We start from the raw sequence: 17,280 nt of genomic DNA, 5'->3' as shown, positions 1-17,280 counted from the left end.
GGTCTGGTGTGGATATTAAGACTATGATGTTGATCTAAGAAGAAACTAGCTTTGTGGAGTATAGATGCTTGTAATTATACAGAAAAAAGCAAATCTTTGGGGGATACTTTGGGGCATGAATATAAAATATTTTTATTTCAGTAACTTTCCCCTGTAAGTACATGTGGTTTGTGGTACAACTTCATTCTATAGAGTATTATGTGGAAATGGATAATTCCTGCTTTTCATGTGGAAGTGGACCAATGTCTATAAATAGAGTGACAAATAAAGTTAATCATGATTCCAGAAAAAAAAAAAAAAGACCAGACTTAATGGTCTAATTGAAACTAGAGGGACCCTCTGTTAGCCCAGGACTGGAAACATTCCCGAAGCCAACTCTTCAAACAGGGATTGGACTGGACTATAAGATAGAAAATGATACTGATAAGGAGTGAGCTTCTTGGATCAAGTAAACAATAAGACTATGTGAGCAGCTCCTGTCTGGAGGCAAGATGAGAAGGCAGAGGGAGGGGGACAGGAGCTGGCTGAATGGACACAAGGAATACAGGCTGGAGAGGAGGAATGTGCTGTCTTATAAGGGGGAGAGCAGCTAGGAGTACATAGCAAGGTGTGTTTAAATTTTTGTATGAGAGGCTGACTTGATTTGTAAACTTTCACTTAAAGCACAATAAAAATTAAAAAAATCATCCCAGAAAAAAAAGAATATTCACTATTTAATTGTAAAGAGAAACAACTTTTAGTTAAATGTAATGTTTTCCCTTTTCTGAAAGGTTTTATTTTGAAAAGAATCATGGTACATGAACACAAATTCCTTAAAATGAAATATCAATAAAATCTAGTACATCAGAGCACTAAGAATATTTTACAACTTTTTAACTACAATTAAAGATTCAGAAAAAACTACATAAAACACGAGGAAGGAGGATGCTTTCTGTAGTAGGGTAGAAGGTAACTTAAAATGAATAGACATGTAAGAAAAACAGAAATCCTACTCACCAAAATACATGGCATTGTCTTTTATGGTGCCCACATGAAAATGTTTAAAACTGTCAGGATACCTCAGAAGTTTGCAGGAAATCAGCCCGTAGTAAGTCTCCAACAGTGTACATTCGTTTCCATCATTAATTTCTTTCCATGCCAGGGACATTTCAGCATCTGTAGCTCCTGAGGATGTGGAAATGAATTTATAGCAACATCTGTTGTAGCTGATGTGCTTTTTCCCAGAAAACCTTGAACTGTGGATGGTATAAGGCCAATGGACTTAGCACAAATTCTTAAAACACATCAGCAGGTACCATAATTGGTACTTATTTGAAAACTACATGCATCATCCGAGTCGCAACCTGGGACATGACAAAGGCCTTACCGCTGCAGTGATCTGGGTAGTACTTTCCTGGGTACTCGCTAAGAGGAACAAATTCTTGGGTACAAGGGTCTCTATTGGGTGTATACTGATGAATAACTGTTCCTACATAGATCTCTTTGAGGCATTCTTTCAGATTAAGAAGATATTGCACCAAGGTTGGTGGATTAACAAACATCTCTTCATCAACCTTGAGAATGAACAGGGCATTAGGGCAGAAAGTTACAGCCTGCTGTGTCCTGGCAATGATCTTCAGGGTTTGGTTCTCAGAAGTGACCAAGAAGATTCCTTCAATTATATCATTATTCTTACAGGACTCTTTATCTCTTGTTGAGTAGTTACCAAAACAGGCGTTCCCAAAGCAAATAGTGTGAGAATGGAGTGCCCTTGGACATTGGTCATGTTACCCCAGGTTTTCCTGATGAGCTTCCACGTTGTTCCATTTCCTGGGCTACTGAAGATGAGAAAGAGCAAAAAATGTCCTTCCCTTTACACACCTCGGACTGGCTCACGATATAATACTTGGAGAGATTGCTTCTTAGGGGTTCCATATTCAATTTTCTTGCTTTACCCTTAATTTCAAGAACTTTCATATCTACATAAGGCAATGAATGCAAAAAGTATTCTTCCACAAAGTCAGCTCCAAAAAGTAAGGCATGAAATAGGATGAATGAAACAGAATGAAACACCACTGGTAAGTTTGAAGCCCGCAGAATGTCACCTAAATGAAGAAAGGACATGTGTTTATTCAAACATCTCCATTCCTGTCTTCGCCCCCCCCCGAACACTGCATGTCCCACTATTACAGCACTTAGCAATATACTCTATTTTAAGCGTTTATGGTTGTTTACTATTATTCTTGTCTCTTCCGCTAGATCCTGGTTTCTTGGACAACAGGCATCGTGTCTCTTTTCCATGTTGAGTTCAGTAATTGGCACAAATTGGACTCTGAGAAAATGTTGGTTGGTTGCTCCCTTGTTTACATGAAAACCTATTTATACGTACAAGGCACTGTCTTAGAAATGGGGAAACAAAGAGGAATCAGACATAGACACATGGATGTAAAGTAACAAGTAGCATCATGATAAAAGCCTATTGGAAATTATACAATGTTCTTCCTTGAACTGAAACACTTGGAATGGTTTCTTCTCTAATTACAAAGGTAAACGGCTGTTTTCCATGCAGGGGTGCCTTGTATTGGCCACTACACACTGGCTACTATCAAACATTTATATTCTTCCAGTGTGACTTTCCAATTTAATACCAAATCGGGATCTGTTTTGACAATGCTCTCTAATCCACCTGACATATAGGTAGATTCCTTCTATTTGTATAGCATCAGGGATCTAGGACCAACCTACCAAGGTTACTCTACCTCATTGAAGGAGCTGGAAACTCTCCCTCTGGAAGGGCATACGCAGGGTTTAAAATAACAGAATGAAGGAACATTTAAAAAAAAAAAAACTTGCCATCGAATTGATTCTGACTCATAGCGACACTATGGGACAGAGTAGAACTGCCCCATAGGGTTTCTAAGTAGCGACTGGTGGATTCGAACTGTCAACCTTTTGGTTAGCAGCCATAGCTCTTAACCGCTATGCCACCAGGGTTTCTAAAAGAACATTAAATGGATTAAGTCCCTATTCATTGGAGCTTGGAACAACAAAACCTTTTATAATTTCTGTTGCCATTGAGTCAATTCTGACTCCTGGCGACTCCATATCTTCCAGGGTAGAACCAAGCTCCACAGGGTTTTCAATGGCTGCTATTTTATGGAAGTAGATCACCAGAACTTCCTTGCACAGTGCCACTGGGTGGATTCAAATTGCCAACCTTCCAGATAGTAACCAAGTACAAACCATTTGTGCCACCCAGAGGAACCTTTTCATAATAATTGTTACCTCTTATTGAGCATTTGCTGTGTGCCAGGTGCTAAGCACTTTACATGCCTTACCTCATCTCACCCTGGTAATATCCCTTTCAGATGAGTAATCTTCAAAATTAAGCTTATTAACTTAGTGGTTTAATAATTTGCCCGAGATCACACAGTGAGTAAAGGGGTAGGATAGGGCTATGATTTGAAATCATGTCTCAGATTCTAAAGCTCAGTCTTAACCACTGGAGAATCTTGACTCCCACCTTTACTTTTCCTTGTCTATTGAACTGAAAAACAATAACAAAGCAAACTCCTGCATTTGTGATCTGAACTCCGTTCCGTTTTCTCAGTGCTGATGATTTGCACACAGAAGAAAATTCAGCTTCCTCAAAGCCTGTTTTAATAGATATCAAATGCTTCAAATATTATTAAGAAACTTAACCTGCATGTTGACTGTGAGCAGTCCAGGAGGCAAATTATGCCCAAATGTATCTCAGGATCACTCAAGTCTAGCAGCAATTGAAGTACAGTACTCTGTGCCTGAAAACTTCAAGGGTAAGGTTTCTTGCCAATCAACCTGAGCTTTTGTCCCAGAATACCTGCTGGCTGCATAGGAGAGCAAGTGTTGATCATATTACAACTAGAGTGAATCCAGAACAATGGATAGAAAAAGCAAACGTCTTCAAATGCATCCAACCTTGTGTACCTCATGAAATTGACCCCTTGTTTTATGTTGAGTTCCTAGGGAGGCGTGTGTGGGAGCTCAAAAAACAGGTTATCCACATCACCTCTCCACAGCGTCATCATACAAGGAGAAATGCCCTATACTGTATTTTGGAATGTGTAAAAATGCCGTGTGGGGGGTGGTGGGGGGGGTGTCTGACCTCCTCTAACTTCATGGTGGGGAGAGGGAGGAGCATCAAGATAAACAGCCCAAGGCTGATTCCTACGAGGTGGAGGTCAGACATGCCTCCGTCCTCCAACCTTTTTACCAATTCTGACACCAACCATCCCTCCCATGGCACTCTCTACTTCTCTGCTGGGTTCTATGATTTGTTGCAATGGCCACACTCACAGGACAATACTCATGATTATGAGAATTATTAGGGAAGTAACAAGTTACAATCAGGTTCAGGAATACTCAGGATACAGTTCTTCGATCAGGACAGCCTCTTCTCAGCTGTGCCCGGAGGCATACTGCTCTCTGGCCCCTTGGCCTCTGCCCTGCTCAGGCAAGTGTTACAAAGCTGTTTTAGCTCTGCCAGAAAGTGCTGGGAGGCATCCCACTCTGCCAGTAAGCCTCAGCCTGATGGTGCTCAGCTCTCTTGCCGGGTTGGTGATCCTAGCTCCGCTGCCAAATGCCCAGAGGCACCCCACTCTGCCAGCAAGAATCTTGCCTGAAGGCGCTCAGTTTTCTCACTCTGTGGGCCAGGAAGCCCACTGCACTGTCTCCTGCCAGTCTCCTGGTTCTGCTACCTCTGCTTCTCACCATATCTTACCACCTCCAGTGTTAACAGCTCTCTCTTTCTCTTTCCTGGATATAGGAGGTTCTTGTCACAGGGATCTCAGGTCCCTGGTTCTTCTTCCTTAGTGGTGGTGAGATCCTCCATTCCTGCCTCTGGGATGGCTCATTTTAAGCCTAGCAGGATGGCAAAATGGACCAATCCCTTTATTAGGGTTCCATACACCTTGTTTGCATGGTCCTACTCCCCATAAGGGTGCCATGCACCTTACTTACGTTATTAGCAAGCTACCCAATCTACTTGGTGGGCCACAAGCACCTCATTTGCATAACCCCGCCCAGTCATTTGGTGGGAGTTACAAAGACTATGGCTAGAAGTAATTCACTGCTCCACATAGTACATCTCAGGAAACTGAACAGTTGGAGTAGTTCCTGCTCCCCAGTGCATGCACATGCAAGAAATGTACTAAACATCAAGGAATATTTGTCATCCCTATAGGGTCACTAGGAGTCGGGATCAACTTGACGGCACTGGGTTTGGTTTTTTGGTTTATTTGGTTCATTTTCTGTCCCCAAAGAAACATCATATAGTGAGATTTGATGTATGTCTCATTGGGAGGAGTGCTGAATTCCTGATGTAGGATGTGCAAGAATCTTACTAAATCAATTTTAAGGCATCCAAACTACCTCCCCCAGGCAAATTTATCTCAAAATGGGAAATAATATGTAGTTTACTTTGGCCTGAATTAAAGAAAATAAGCATTCAATATTTGCCTTTTTCCTGGTGCATGTATGTGAAGGGATTATACCAAATGCCATTTCTACCAGCAAGTTTATTTCAATAAAAAAAAAACAGCATACAATGCGTTTTCATGTTCCCATCACATAAGCAGTTGTACATTTTGTTCTCGTGCCAGGCTATATTTCATCTTTTTCCTTTCACATGTTGATCTTCCTACTTGCCACTCACAGCAGTTTTTGTAGTTATGTATTTGCCTAGCAATAACTCATTACATTTAAAGTTGGCTATGCTTTTCTTTTTTGGTGATTTTATGCTTTCTCAACAACCATCATGCAAACGTGAAAATTTTTTAAAAGTGGGAACATTTAACCAAAAAAACCCATTTAAATGAAAGGAAAATTTTAACATGTAAAATTTAATAATTAACTTGGTCTTGTAAGTATTTAATTAAACACAAACCTCTATTTTGCAATTTTCTTTTCCTTTTTTAGAGCCATAAACTTTGCTCTTGGATCTTCCCTAGGCTTAAGCTTACACAATTTGGTTTCTTTGTCCATGAAAGGTTCAAACTATATTGCACTATGAAATTGGCCCAGGTTGAAATCCTATGCCAGCCAATTATTATGACATTAGGCAAGATATCTAAACCTCTTTTGGCCTCGGTTTCCCCATCTCTAAAAATGGGTCTCATAATAGTAACTACCCTGTGGGATTGTTGTGGGAATTGAGTGAGATAATACATAAAATGTGCTTAGAAGAGGGCCTAGCACATGATAAACACACAGTTTTGGTTCTTGATGCTAAAAGTTTCACATGTTTTATCTCCTTTAATCCTCGGTCACTATGTGTCAGAATCTACTTGAAGGTAAAAGGTTTTGTTTTTCAGTTTTTTGATGAGGATATGTATAATTGTTATGCAATGAGGAAAATAAAGCCAGAGAGGTTAAGTAACCAGTCAAAGGTCACAGCCAGAGTGAAAGAGCTGGGATTCGAATCAAAGATCCTCTTTTTTTCTCCCACTCTCCCCACGCTCACTTTGGTTAATTTGTTTCTTTAGCACTTCCTAAAGCTTGTATCCTTGTTTGTTTAGTTGTTTATCTGTTTGCCAACCCTCACAAGGATGTAAGCCCCAGGTAGTTAGGGGTTTTTGTGAGTTTTGTTCACTAATCCTAGCCCCTAGAACAGTGTGTCTGGGACATAACCCATTGCTGTCCAGTCAGTTCCAGCTTACACCTACCCTACAGGACAGAGAACTGCCCCATAGGGTTTCCAAAGCTGTAAAGTGGTTAAAAGTTCAGGCTGCTAACCAAAAGGTTGGCAGTTTGAATCCACCAGTTGCTCCTTGGAAACCCTATGGGGCAGTTCTACTGTCATATATGGTCACCATGAGTTGGAATTGATTCCACAGCACACAACAACAACATTTAAAGAAGCAGATTGCCACATCTTTCTTCCACTGAGCTGCTGGTGGGTTCTAACTGCCAACCTTTTGGTTAGGGGCGAGTGCTTAACCACTGTGCCACCAGTGCTCCTTGTCTGGGACATGTATAATTGACAGTTGAGTCGATTCCAACTCATAGCCAACCTACAGAGCAGAGTAGAACTGCTCCATAGGGTTTCCAAGGCTATAAATCTTTACAGAAACTGACTGCCACGTCTTTCTCCCGCTGAGAGGCTGGTGGGTTCCTACGGTCAACTTTTCGGTTAGCAGCGGAGCGCTTTTAACCACTGCTCTGTCTAGGGCATAAGCCGAACTGCCCCACAGGGTTTCCAAGAAGTGGCTAGTGGATTCGAACTGCCGAGCTTTTGGTTACCAGCCCAGCTGTTAACCACTGCGCCACCAGGTGTTTAATGAGTTGTCTGACTTTGGACACGTCTCGTAACTTCTCTAAGCTATAGCTCCTTCTCCTCCGTAAAGTGTGGATAATAACAAAGGGTGCCACAGAGTTGACGTAAGATCAGATTGGATGAGGGGCACGAACGCGCTGGATAAATGTGAATACACTGCAGGAAAGAGAGCTTTATTTAAGCGTCTCCCAGATCAAGGCTCAGTGACAGACGTACAGCGCTTACTCCACTTCCCTCCGCTCTTCTCGGCCTCCCCGCTTCTCTCCAGGGCGGGGGCCGGAAGTGCAGCCGCTTCCGCCCGGCGCCGCGGGGCGTAGGGACGCTCGGAGATGACGCCAGTAGCGCCGGAAGCCGCTCCCCTGTGAGGTTGCGGACACCGAGCGGCGGCCGCAGGTCCAGGTATGTATTTAAAAGCCTGGCTGGGGCCGGGGAAGGGGCTCTTGAGTGCCGGCACCTTTGCTGACTCCCGTACCTCTACTTGTTTGTCTTTTTCACTCCGTAGGCGCCATGGCTGCGGAGCTGACCCGGCCGCTGCGAGGCTCTGGCGGCCCGAGCGCGCCCAGTCGGTGTGTGCCCGGCGCGAGGTCCCGGGCCCCGGGGCACTCGCTCAGGTCAGTGCCGTGGGGAACACGGCTCTGGGAACCGGGGACCTGGGGACGACAAGCGGGTTGAAAAGATCTGGAGTTTATTTTAGAGATGGGAAAATTGAGTATCGGAGGTACTGCGTCTTAATGCCTCAATTTTCTCATCTGCGAAATGAGTTGACAGTGATGTCGCATGGCTGCCGTGAGTTTGAAAGATGAAGTGTGGAGAGGTGATTTATGAAGTAGAAAGCGCTGTACTAATGTGAGGGACTGCGCCGTAATTATAGGTACACCATGGAAGTGGGTGTGTATGTGGGGTACTGTTTGAAATAAAGCAAAAATAACAATATTAATGCTAAATAATAATGGTAGCTGTCTTTTATTGTAGGCTTACAGTGTGCTAGGTACTGTGCTGAACACTTTACATTGCATTATACTATTTAATCCTCACAAAAACTGTCGTCAGTCATGCTGTTTCACAAGTGAGAACACTGGGCCTGAGATAGGTGATTTAGCTGCAAAGTCCGTGTTTTATTAACATTTGTATTCTTTCAAAACATTTTTATTCATGGTAAAACGAACAGATTTTTTTAATGGTATATACAAGTGATTTGAAATTTAAAAAAGATATACAGTAAAAAGGATCCCCACACCACCCTGTTCCTCAGCTGTCCAGTTCTCTCTGGAGGCAGCTAGTGTTACTAGTTTCTTAAATATTTAGAAGCAATTTTAAGCATATATATTTTAAGTTCATAGGTATACATACATTTTCAAAGCTTTCTATTCCATAATTGCTGATTAAGCTTGATAAGAAAGAGAAGATTGAGCCCCCCCCTGCCCCCCCCAATAAAGGTCTGCTTTCATTCCTTACAAAGCCAGGTCCTGGTGGAAAAGGAGGGGAAAACACTTCATTCTGTTTTATTCAGAATATCATGTGTCTAATACTTAGAGGTATAGCCTTTGTGGGTTTTTTGGGGGAGGGGGTGTCAGGGAATGAGATATTGAGCTGGCCACCTCCTGTAGGACTCTGGGAAAGTCATTCCACTTCTTGGGCCTTACATTTCCTCATTTATTGGTTAAAAGCGATGATAATAATACCTTCCATAGGATTGTGACGATCTAGTGAGGCAACCTTTATGTGTAGTATTTTAGGCTTTAGGCAGTCCTTGGGTGGTGCAGATGGTTAAGAACTCCGCTACTAACTGAAAGTTTGGTGGTTCAAATCCACCCAGAGGCATGGTGATCTGCTTCTGAAAGGTCATAGCCATTGAAAACCATATGGAGCGCACTTCTACTCTGGCACATATGGGGTTGCCATGAATTGGAATCAACTCCATGGCAACTGGTATGGTTGGGCTTTTTTTCGGTTTTAAAGCTAGTGCAAATGTGAGAGTTGCCTAATGACACATAGGGAGTTAATGGCAGAACCAGAGGCCAAACCCAGGTCTCCCATCTCCCGGTTTAGGAGTCTTAACCATTCTGCTGCCTGTTCCCTCAAAGCTTTGTGATTGTTAATATTGAGGGCAGGAGGGCAAGTTTAATGTTTAGTCTGAGGTGGAGGGAAAAACAAGGGGAAGACAGCAGGAGATATGGGTAAGATGGACATAAAAATGCACCAAGTGGGAAATAATGGCCTCAAGTCAACAACTGCCCTTAATCATAAAATTAAACTCCCAGTAAGTTTGAACCGTTGAATTTTTCTTCCAGATAAGTTCTACTTACTGGTATTTTTAAAGCAGCTTTAAGGGAAACTTTGTTGTGAAATCATAGGGTTGAAAGGGATGTTAGTGGTCATATAGTCTATTCCATCAGCCTAAACTTCAATGCCATAAAAAGCTTTCCTGCTAGGTATTCATCGTAATAAGACTAACAGAAAGTACTATTTAAGGTACTCTAGGTTGGGCACTGTACTATGCATGTCTCTGTTTTATTTCTGATTCTCAAAATTCTTAAGATGGGTGATAGTTTCCACTTTACCAGTGACAAAACTGAAGCTTAGAAGTTAGTTGAACATGCCAGTGATCACATATGAAGTGATTGAATCAGTGTAAGATTTGATTGACTCTGTAGCATTTTCATTTACTCATTTCTGCCTCTGTATCCAGCTGTCCCCAGTAATGGGAAGCTCACCACTTCGGAGGCAGCTATTCCATTGTTGGAAAGCTCTGATGATTTGAAATCTCCTCCTGTTGAACTGAAATCTCTTACTTCCTGTGGTTTTCCCCTTGAGACTTGTGCTGCCAGTACATGATGTTCCTAGAGGCTTTCTGAAAGAGTTCAGTTTAGACCTGTAACGTTAAGAAAGTCACTATAGCCTAATTTGTTGTCCTCTTCAAAGGTAGTTAATTCTCTCAGAAAAGTGAAAACTTTTTCTTTAACAGTGTATTCTGTAGAATTAGTGGACTTACTTTATTTAAAAAAGATGTCTTTTTTCACAGCAATCAGAGATGAAGAACTGGAAAACAACTTCCCATATGGGGTTGAGCAGCTTAAAGGGCAATCTTTAATGTTAGAGTTGGAAAAGAAATTTTTACTAGGCATTAAGAGAATATGTAAATCTCGGAAATGCTTGGGTTTTCTGGAAAGGTGCTCATTGGAAAGCTTGTCCCATGATCTGCAGTGGTGTCATAGGCACATTAATTTGGCTTGTTATAGGATGTCGCTTAGTTATTTTGTAAATGGTAGGAAGCAATGTTTTAATGGGAATTATACATATGCCTTGTGGCCAATGAAATCGCAATCCAGTTCACATAAATGCAAGCATTTCTACTACAGATGTGTGAGTTTGCACTTCTCAGTGAGATAGAGGAAGTCTCTACACTTTTAACTTTAAAAAATGATTCCAGGTTAGGTATTTTGGAGTGTGTTTTTAATTGACCAGTGCTGCATGCAGCTGTTGGAATTCTTAACTGTTTGCAAAAGTAATCATTTGAGCTTTGCCTGGACTCCATTCCCCATAGAAGACTGAAAGTAAAACAGCTAGGAGAGGAATTTTATTATAGTTAGCTGGTCCTTTGACTTGGATTGTCAGATTATAGCAGCTTCTCTCTCCCTTTCTCCCTCATCCCTGCACTGAATTAATTAGCTTTTGGAGCATTGTGCGTATATCCATAGAAGAGTTTTTGTCTTGCTGTTGGTGATTATTTTTTAAAAGTAAAGATTTTCCATTGAGAGATGTTTGTTAGGATTCGGAAGAAGGAGGGGGCTTGTTATTTTATAATAGGCCGATAGAACTTTTGGTGAACTGATTATTTTTTGGCAGCCTAGTAAATCCTGAAAATAAATTTATAAATTCTGTCTAGCCCAGAACCTGAGGCTTCAAGAGTATTATCTTGAACTCCAGTCGCTGTCCAGAAATGAAAACTATGAGACAATAGAGCAGATGGTGTGATTGGAACAGGTTTCTACTAATAAATTAGACAGCTTTTTGTCTTAGAACATTCTTTGCAAATTTGATATTGGAAAGCTAACGAAAATAATTTTCACCTGCCTTACATTAACGAAGTTGAAAGATGAGATCTGGCTTTTTGTGTAGACCTGATCTAGATGACTTGTGGAAAGGAATTTATATTCCTCTTCCACATTAATTAAGACTTAAGTTTTTGTAATTAGTATGGTGGTCTGAGATTAGAGGAAAATTTGTATATCTTTTTTTAAATCATGGAAATTTTTTAACATGTGAAAGTAGAATAAGAAACTTCCATGTACACATCACCCAGCATTAACATCAACACATGGCCAATCTTGGGAAAGGTAGTTTTTACTAGTTTGCTTTATTTTTGTGTTCTCTTTCCCTTAGCTTATTTCCCATTGCTAAGAATGGCTTAACACCTTGACTCAGTGTATAATACTGGGTCCTTTTAGATTTTTTTTGTCCCTGTTAGCCCTGGAGTAATTTGTCATTCCCCTATAGGGGGAGAGTGATATAGTCAGATAGGCACAGTGCCGCAGGTTGTATTGCCAAGTTGCGGTTTTCCTGGTTGTATCTGACTTGAGAGGGAGACAGCAAGATGTGTTTGGAAAAGTATTGATCTTGAGAGTACTGGCCTCCCATCTGTTCTGTTGCTATTTTTATAGCTCTGTCGTATAGGCAAATCATTTACCTTTGGTCTGCAGTTTCCTCATCTTCAAAGTGGAGAGAATCATACCTGTTTTTTGGTGTTTCATAAGCATTAGGATTATTAGGTTGCCTTATTTGTACAGATTTATAAGACCCTTCTGGCTGTCTGGGGTGCATAGTTAAGAGCTGTCACTAGGTTATATGAGGCTTATAAAAACCAAATGTTAGACCAAATAATTGGTAATTTGTGTTCTGACCACGGCTTCGACCAGTTCTCTCCATTTGGACTCCCTGTGAATTTGCTTTTCCACCCCAGATATACTGAATCAGAATCTACATTTTAACAAGATCAGGTGAATCAGGGCAACTTGTTAAAATGTAGATTCTGATTCATTTATCTGGGGTGGAAAGGCAGGTTCTCAGCATGGGGTCAAACCAGACCTCGTTCTAACAGGCAGTGCCGTAAGGAGGTAGAAGAACCGGAATGCCTGAGGCACATAACGTATTATACCTGCTTGTTTTTCCTCCACAGGCCTTTTTGCCTGAACGTCTACTGCAAAAGCAAGTGTCAGTTCTGTGATTTTGGTGACAGGTTGTGTCTAGCATAATAACTGGTGTCTCAGGTTACTACTCAAGACACTTGATTTCTGGTTGTCACATCCTAATGCTCATGTTTTGTGACTTTAGTGACCAAATGGAGTGTATTAAGGAATTCATTAAGCAAATTGTTTTATAATAGTATGGGGGGGCGTGTATCATAGAATACACTGTTGTATAATGAATGAATACTTTGTAAATCTTTCATGCATGTAGCATGTGCTAGACTTTCAAAGGAACAAGTCACACATACCTACATAAGTTTCACTGACTTATGTTTCAGAGATCATGATCTGTTAAAGTGTGTTTTCTGAAATGTATTTTCTTTTGTGTGCATGGAAAATTTTCAGATAAATAATACTGTGTTAACTTTAAAATTGTAATGTAGTAACTAAGCATAAAGTTGTAATGCCAAGTTTTTTTACACTAATTTTAATACTTTATTTGTTAGCAGTCTTGCTTGATCGGTCTTTTTGAGCAGAACTAATACAATATTTTGATGTGCCACAGGTAAATTTTTCCATAACCTTATGGAGAGAAAGGACTTTGAGACATGGCTTGATAACATTTCTGTTACATTTCTTTCTCTGACGGACTTGCAGAAAAATGAAACTCTGGATCACCTGATTAGTCTGAGTGGGGCAGTCCAGCTCAGGCATCTCTCCAATAACCTGGAGACTCTCCTCAAGCGGGACTTCCTCAAACTCCTTCCCCTGGAGCTCAGTTTTTATTTGTTAAAATGGCTCGATCCTCAGACTTTACTCACATGCTGCCTCGTCTCTAAACAGTGGAATAAGGTGATAAGTGCCTGTACAGAGGTGTGGCAGACTGCATGTAAAAATTTGGGCTGGCAGATAGATGATTCTGTTCAGGACGCTTTGCACTGGAAGAAGGTTTATTTGAAGGCTATTTTGAGAATGAAGCAACTGGAGGACCATAAAGCCTTTGAGACCTCATCATTGATTGGACACAGTGCCAGAGTGTATGCACTTTACTACAAAGATGGACTTCTCTGTACAGGTAAGAGATGCTGGAACTGTTTTTTTTTTTTGTTTTTTGCATCGCAAAAAACTACTCTTCAGGCTTGAGAATGACAGGTATTGATTATATGAGACACCTATAATGGCACTGCCCCCCCATCCTGTTCTTTCCCTCTAGAGAAGTAGAGAAGGTAATAATTTTTATAAAATTTTACAAGAAGAAAGCTTCAGACATTTTTTAAAAAACATGATATGAATCAGAAAGCTATAGATTATTTTTTCTATACTTTTCTTCCATGTACAGTTGTTGGTTAGTTTTCTTTTTTTTTTCCATCAGCAATAATTTGTGGAAAGAATACTGAAAAGTTTAGTGTCTCATCCCAGCAAGTAGTTAGATCATTTTGGTTGAGTTATTTAACATGTGTTTGTTCCTTGTCTGTAAAATATGGAAAGGGAGGTATTTCATTCTTGCTCTAAAACACTGTGATTCTAAGAATTACCAGAGTTTGAACATGAGAATGAAGGGAGTTGACTCCAGGCAGCTCTGATAAATGATCACTTACATTGTCTGTAATATACTTGGTGTTCTTTCTTCATTCAAGATTATTTCTAATAAACATTTGTGTATTACCTAAGCTACATTGTTGTCATTGTTAATAAATATATACTACTCATTTGTGTGGAATCCTTGGTGGCGTAGTGGTTAAACACTACGTTTGCTAACCAAAAGGTCAGCAGTTCAAATCCACCAGTCGCTCCTTGGAAACCCTGTGGGGCAGTTCTACTCTGTTTTATAGGGTCGCTGTGAGTCGGAATCGACTTGATAGCAGTGGTTTTTGTTTTTTGGTAATTCACCCATGTAAATATATTATTATTTATTATGTGAAATATATCATTTTCATTTAGTACATATTTTTATTAATATCTTTGTTCACATTAGTTATTTTTTTTCTTGAAGTATTTATTTGGGGCAGAAGCATCACAGTAGACTCACAAGACCCAGAAGTCAGATTTTATAGCTCCTGTTACTTCTTTCGAGATTGATTGAATTGATACCTTATAGAAAAGTCTTAAATAACCTGCTTCTCCCTAGGTTCATGAGCATTCAATTTTAATATTATAAATAGTTAAGAGATGCATGATTTCTCAAGATTGTTTTGAAATTGCATTTCTTTATTAATCAAGGATGTACATTTTCCCATATGGTGACATATTCTCTGAAATGCTAGACAGATTGCCAGTTTTATAAAATAAGCACTTTGATTTAAGGTATTCCATGATTTTGTTTATCATCTTGAAGTTACTTCACGCTTGTAGCCACCTGTGTTATAAACATTATTATTGAAACAACATCATCTGTTCTTCTGTACTTTGATGTACTTTCCTAGTTGTAATGATAGCTTTTCCCTGTCCCTTTTGCCTCATGACCCATGGCAGGTATCTTGTAAAGATTAAGATGCAGTGTGGTCCTGGAGCTCGGAGCTCATTTGCACCTAGATAAATACTGGCAGTTGATTCATTGTATTTTAGAACCATCTCTAGCTTTTTTTCATTTCTACTGAAACCTTACTTTTGAAATGCAGTAAGACCTCAATCACTTGGAGCAGATGTAAACGGGAAACAGTCACTGAATTCTCAAACTACCTGGAAAGTCAATATCTATAGTAGGTGTGGACCCAACCCTGCATTTTAAGGTTATTTTCTGGGTGGGTCTATGTGCTATTGCCTTAATTCTTATTAAGTTCATGAGGCTTGCATATTGAAAATGATCCGAAACATTAATTTTCTAATAGCAGCCATCCCTGGGGTTGTTACTAGTGAGAAAAGTGTTAGTTATAGAATTATACATGTGTCTGTCATCTTGTTACTTAAGAGGTTGTATTGGGAAATCCCTAATTTGGCAATAAGCATACTGTGACTCTCAGATTAGTCCCTTGAGCTTGCAATAAAACAGTATTACCGAAGAGATCGTTGATGAATGCTAAAAAATTGACATGGTATATATATATTGAATAAGGTTGTTATTCCTCTGTTCCACACTATATTTCTGAAATGATAATAAAGAAACCTGGTGTGCTTTGTGCTGTTAGGCTCTGTTTTTTAATTCATTCAGTAGATATTTATTTACGAGATGCCTGCTATGTGAAAGACATTGAAGAGCACACACAGATGAATTAGAGCAGTTCTTTGCTCAGAGAATGTATACACAGGGATCTAGAAGGTAACTTGGTTTAAGTAAAGGTCTTCATGTGGACTGTGGCAAACCAGAGAACACTTGCCCTTCGAAACAGGATTAGCTGCTGTTCCACTGTAGTGGTGTATTGCCATGTGGGAATTCAGGCCTAGAGCTGCCAGATCTGACTTCTCAAGAAAAGCCCCAAACCCAAGCCCCAAACCCAGATTTTTGTAAAACAGCCTGATTTTTAAGTATTAGCTTTCTAAGTACTACTCAGATTTTTTAAATATGTGGTTAGGCCAATTAAAACACATTTGTAGGCCATATTCAACTTGTGAGCTGCCATATGGTAACCTCTGGCTTATAGTCTAATAACAAAAACAGAGCTATAAAAGAGGTATGATAAAATGAGTAGTTGAATTGTAGTTGTTCAGAGCAAGGAGTGATTTCTTCCATTTGGGAAAACTGAGCAGTATTTATGTTGGGCCTTGAAGAATGGGTAGATTTTAGAGATGAGATTCAGGGTAAGGGCTATCCTGTAGGAAGATCAACATTAGTAAAGGCATGGAAGTAGCTAAGCATGGGGTGTATGTAAAAGGAAAATTCATTTGAGCTGGAGTCTTTGGATTAAAGTAGAGTGGTTGTTGTGTGCTGTCAAGTCAGTTCTTATACTCACCCTATATGACAGAGTAGAACTGCCCCATAGGATTTTGTCTTGGTCATCTAGTACTACTATAACAGAAATACCACAAGTGGATGGCTTTTAACAAAAATTTATTTTCTCACAGTCTAGAAGTCCAAATTTAGGGCATCAGTTCCAGGGGAAGGCTTTCTCTCTCTGTTGGTTCTGGAGGAAGGCCCTTCTTGTCAATCTTCTCCTGGACTAGAAGCTTCTCCTCCCAGGAGCCCCAGGTTCAAAGGATGCGCTCTGCTCCTGGTGCTTCTTTCCTGGTGGTATGAGGTCCCCATGTCTCTCTGCTTGCTTCTCTCTTTTATATCTCAAAAGAGATTGGCTTAAGACACTACCTAATCTTGTAGACCTCATCATTATAATTGCCATTTTATTATGTCATAGTGATAGGATTAACAACCTATAGGAAAATCACATAAAATGGTGGACAGTCACATAAAATGGTGGACCATCACACAGTACTGAGAATCATGGCCCAGCTAAGTTGACATATTTTGGGGGGACACAATTCAATCCGTGACCTGTTTCCTAGGCTGTAATCTTTACAGAAGCAGATCACTAGGTCTTTTCTCCCAAGGAGCTACAGGTGGGTTTGAACCACTGACCTTTTAGTTAACAGTTGAGTGGTTGTCCATTATGCCACCAGGGCTCCTAAAGTAGGGTAACGAAATATAATAGAAGAAATAGGCTTGGGCTGTGTTGTGAAGAGCCCTGAATGCTGGGAAGATGAATTTGAACAGTTTTCTGTAAGCAGTAAGAAAACTGAAGGATTTCTGAGCAGAGCTTTCTGCTTCAGGTAGACCATTGTTTCTTATTTCTGTCAAATCCAGGCCCTCTTTTATAATATATTTTATAATACCATCTTATCTTGAAGCAAATTCATAGAAATTATCTACACATA

At 40.2% G+C, this 17,280-nt stretch overlaps 2 protein-coding genes across 3 annotated transcripts in view; one reads left to right on the top strand and one right to left on the bottom strand.

Annotated features, from left to right (window-relative positions):
- Positions 1-988: 988 nt before the first annotated feature.
- On the bottom strand, positions 989-2,280 carry B3GALT9 (beta-1,3-galactosyltransferase 9). Its single transcript, XM_049894961.1, is given in 7 exon segments — positions 989-1,242; positions 1,245-1,277; positions 1,280-1,687; positions 1,690-1,842; positions 1,845-2,033; positions 2,036-2,084; positions 2,215-2,280. Coding segments are annotated over 7 exon segments (1,152 nt in total).
- A 5,325-nt stretch (positions 2,281-7,605) lies between these two features.
- Positions 7,606-17,280, top strand: part of FBXW2 (F-box and WD repeat domain containing 2) — a 29,637-nt gene continuing 19,962 nt past the window's right edge. Inside the window, exons 1-3 of one of the 2 annotated variants that reach the window (XM_049895731.1) lie at positions 7,606-7,690; positions 7,794-7,902; positions 13,043-13,552. In XM_049895731.1, the coding sequence (XP_049751688.1) occupies positions 13,063-13,552 (490 nt within the window). In that variant the 5' untranslated portion in view covers positions 7,606-7,690; positions 7,794-7,902; positions 13,043-13,062. The remainder of the gene's footprint in view (positions 7,691-7,793; positions 7,903-13,042; positions 13,553-17,280) is intronic. The other variant, XM_049895732.1, reaches the window with a different exon arrangement.

This window comes from Elephas maximus, chromosome 9 (genome assembly GCF_024166365.1).
Source record: "Elephas maximus indicus isolate mEleMax1 chromosome 9, mEleMax1 primary haplotype, whole genome shotgun sequence".
Taxonomy (NCBI): Eukaryota; Metazoa; Chordata; class Mammalia; order Proboscidea; family Elephantidae; genus Elephas; species Elephas maximus.
Note: the sequence above shows the minus strand (reverse complement) of the source record. Positions and strands in the feature narration are given on the sequence as shown.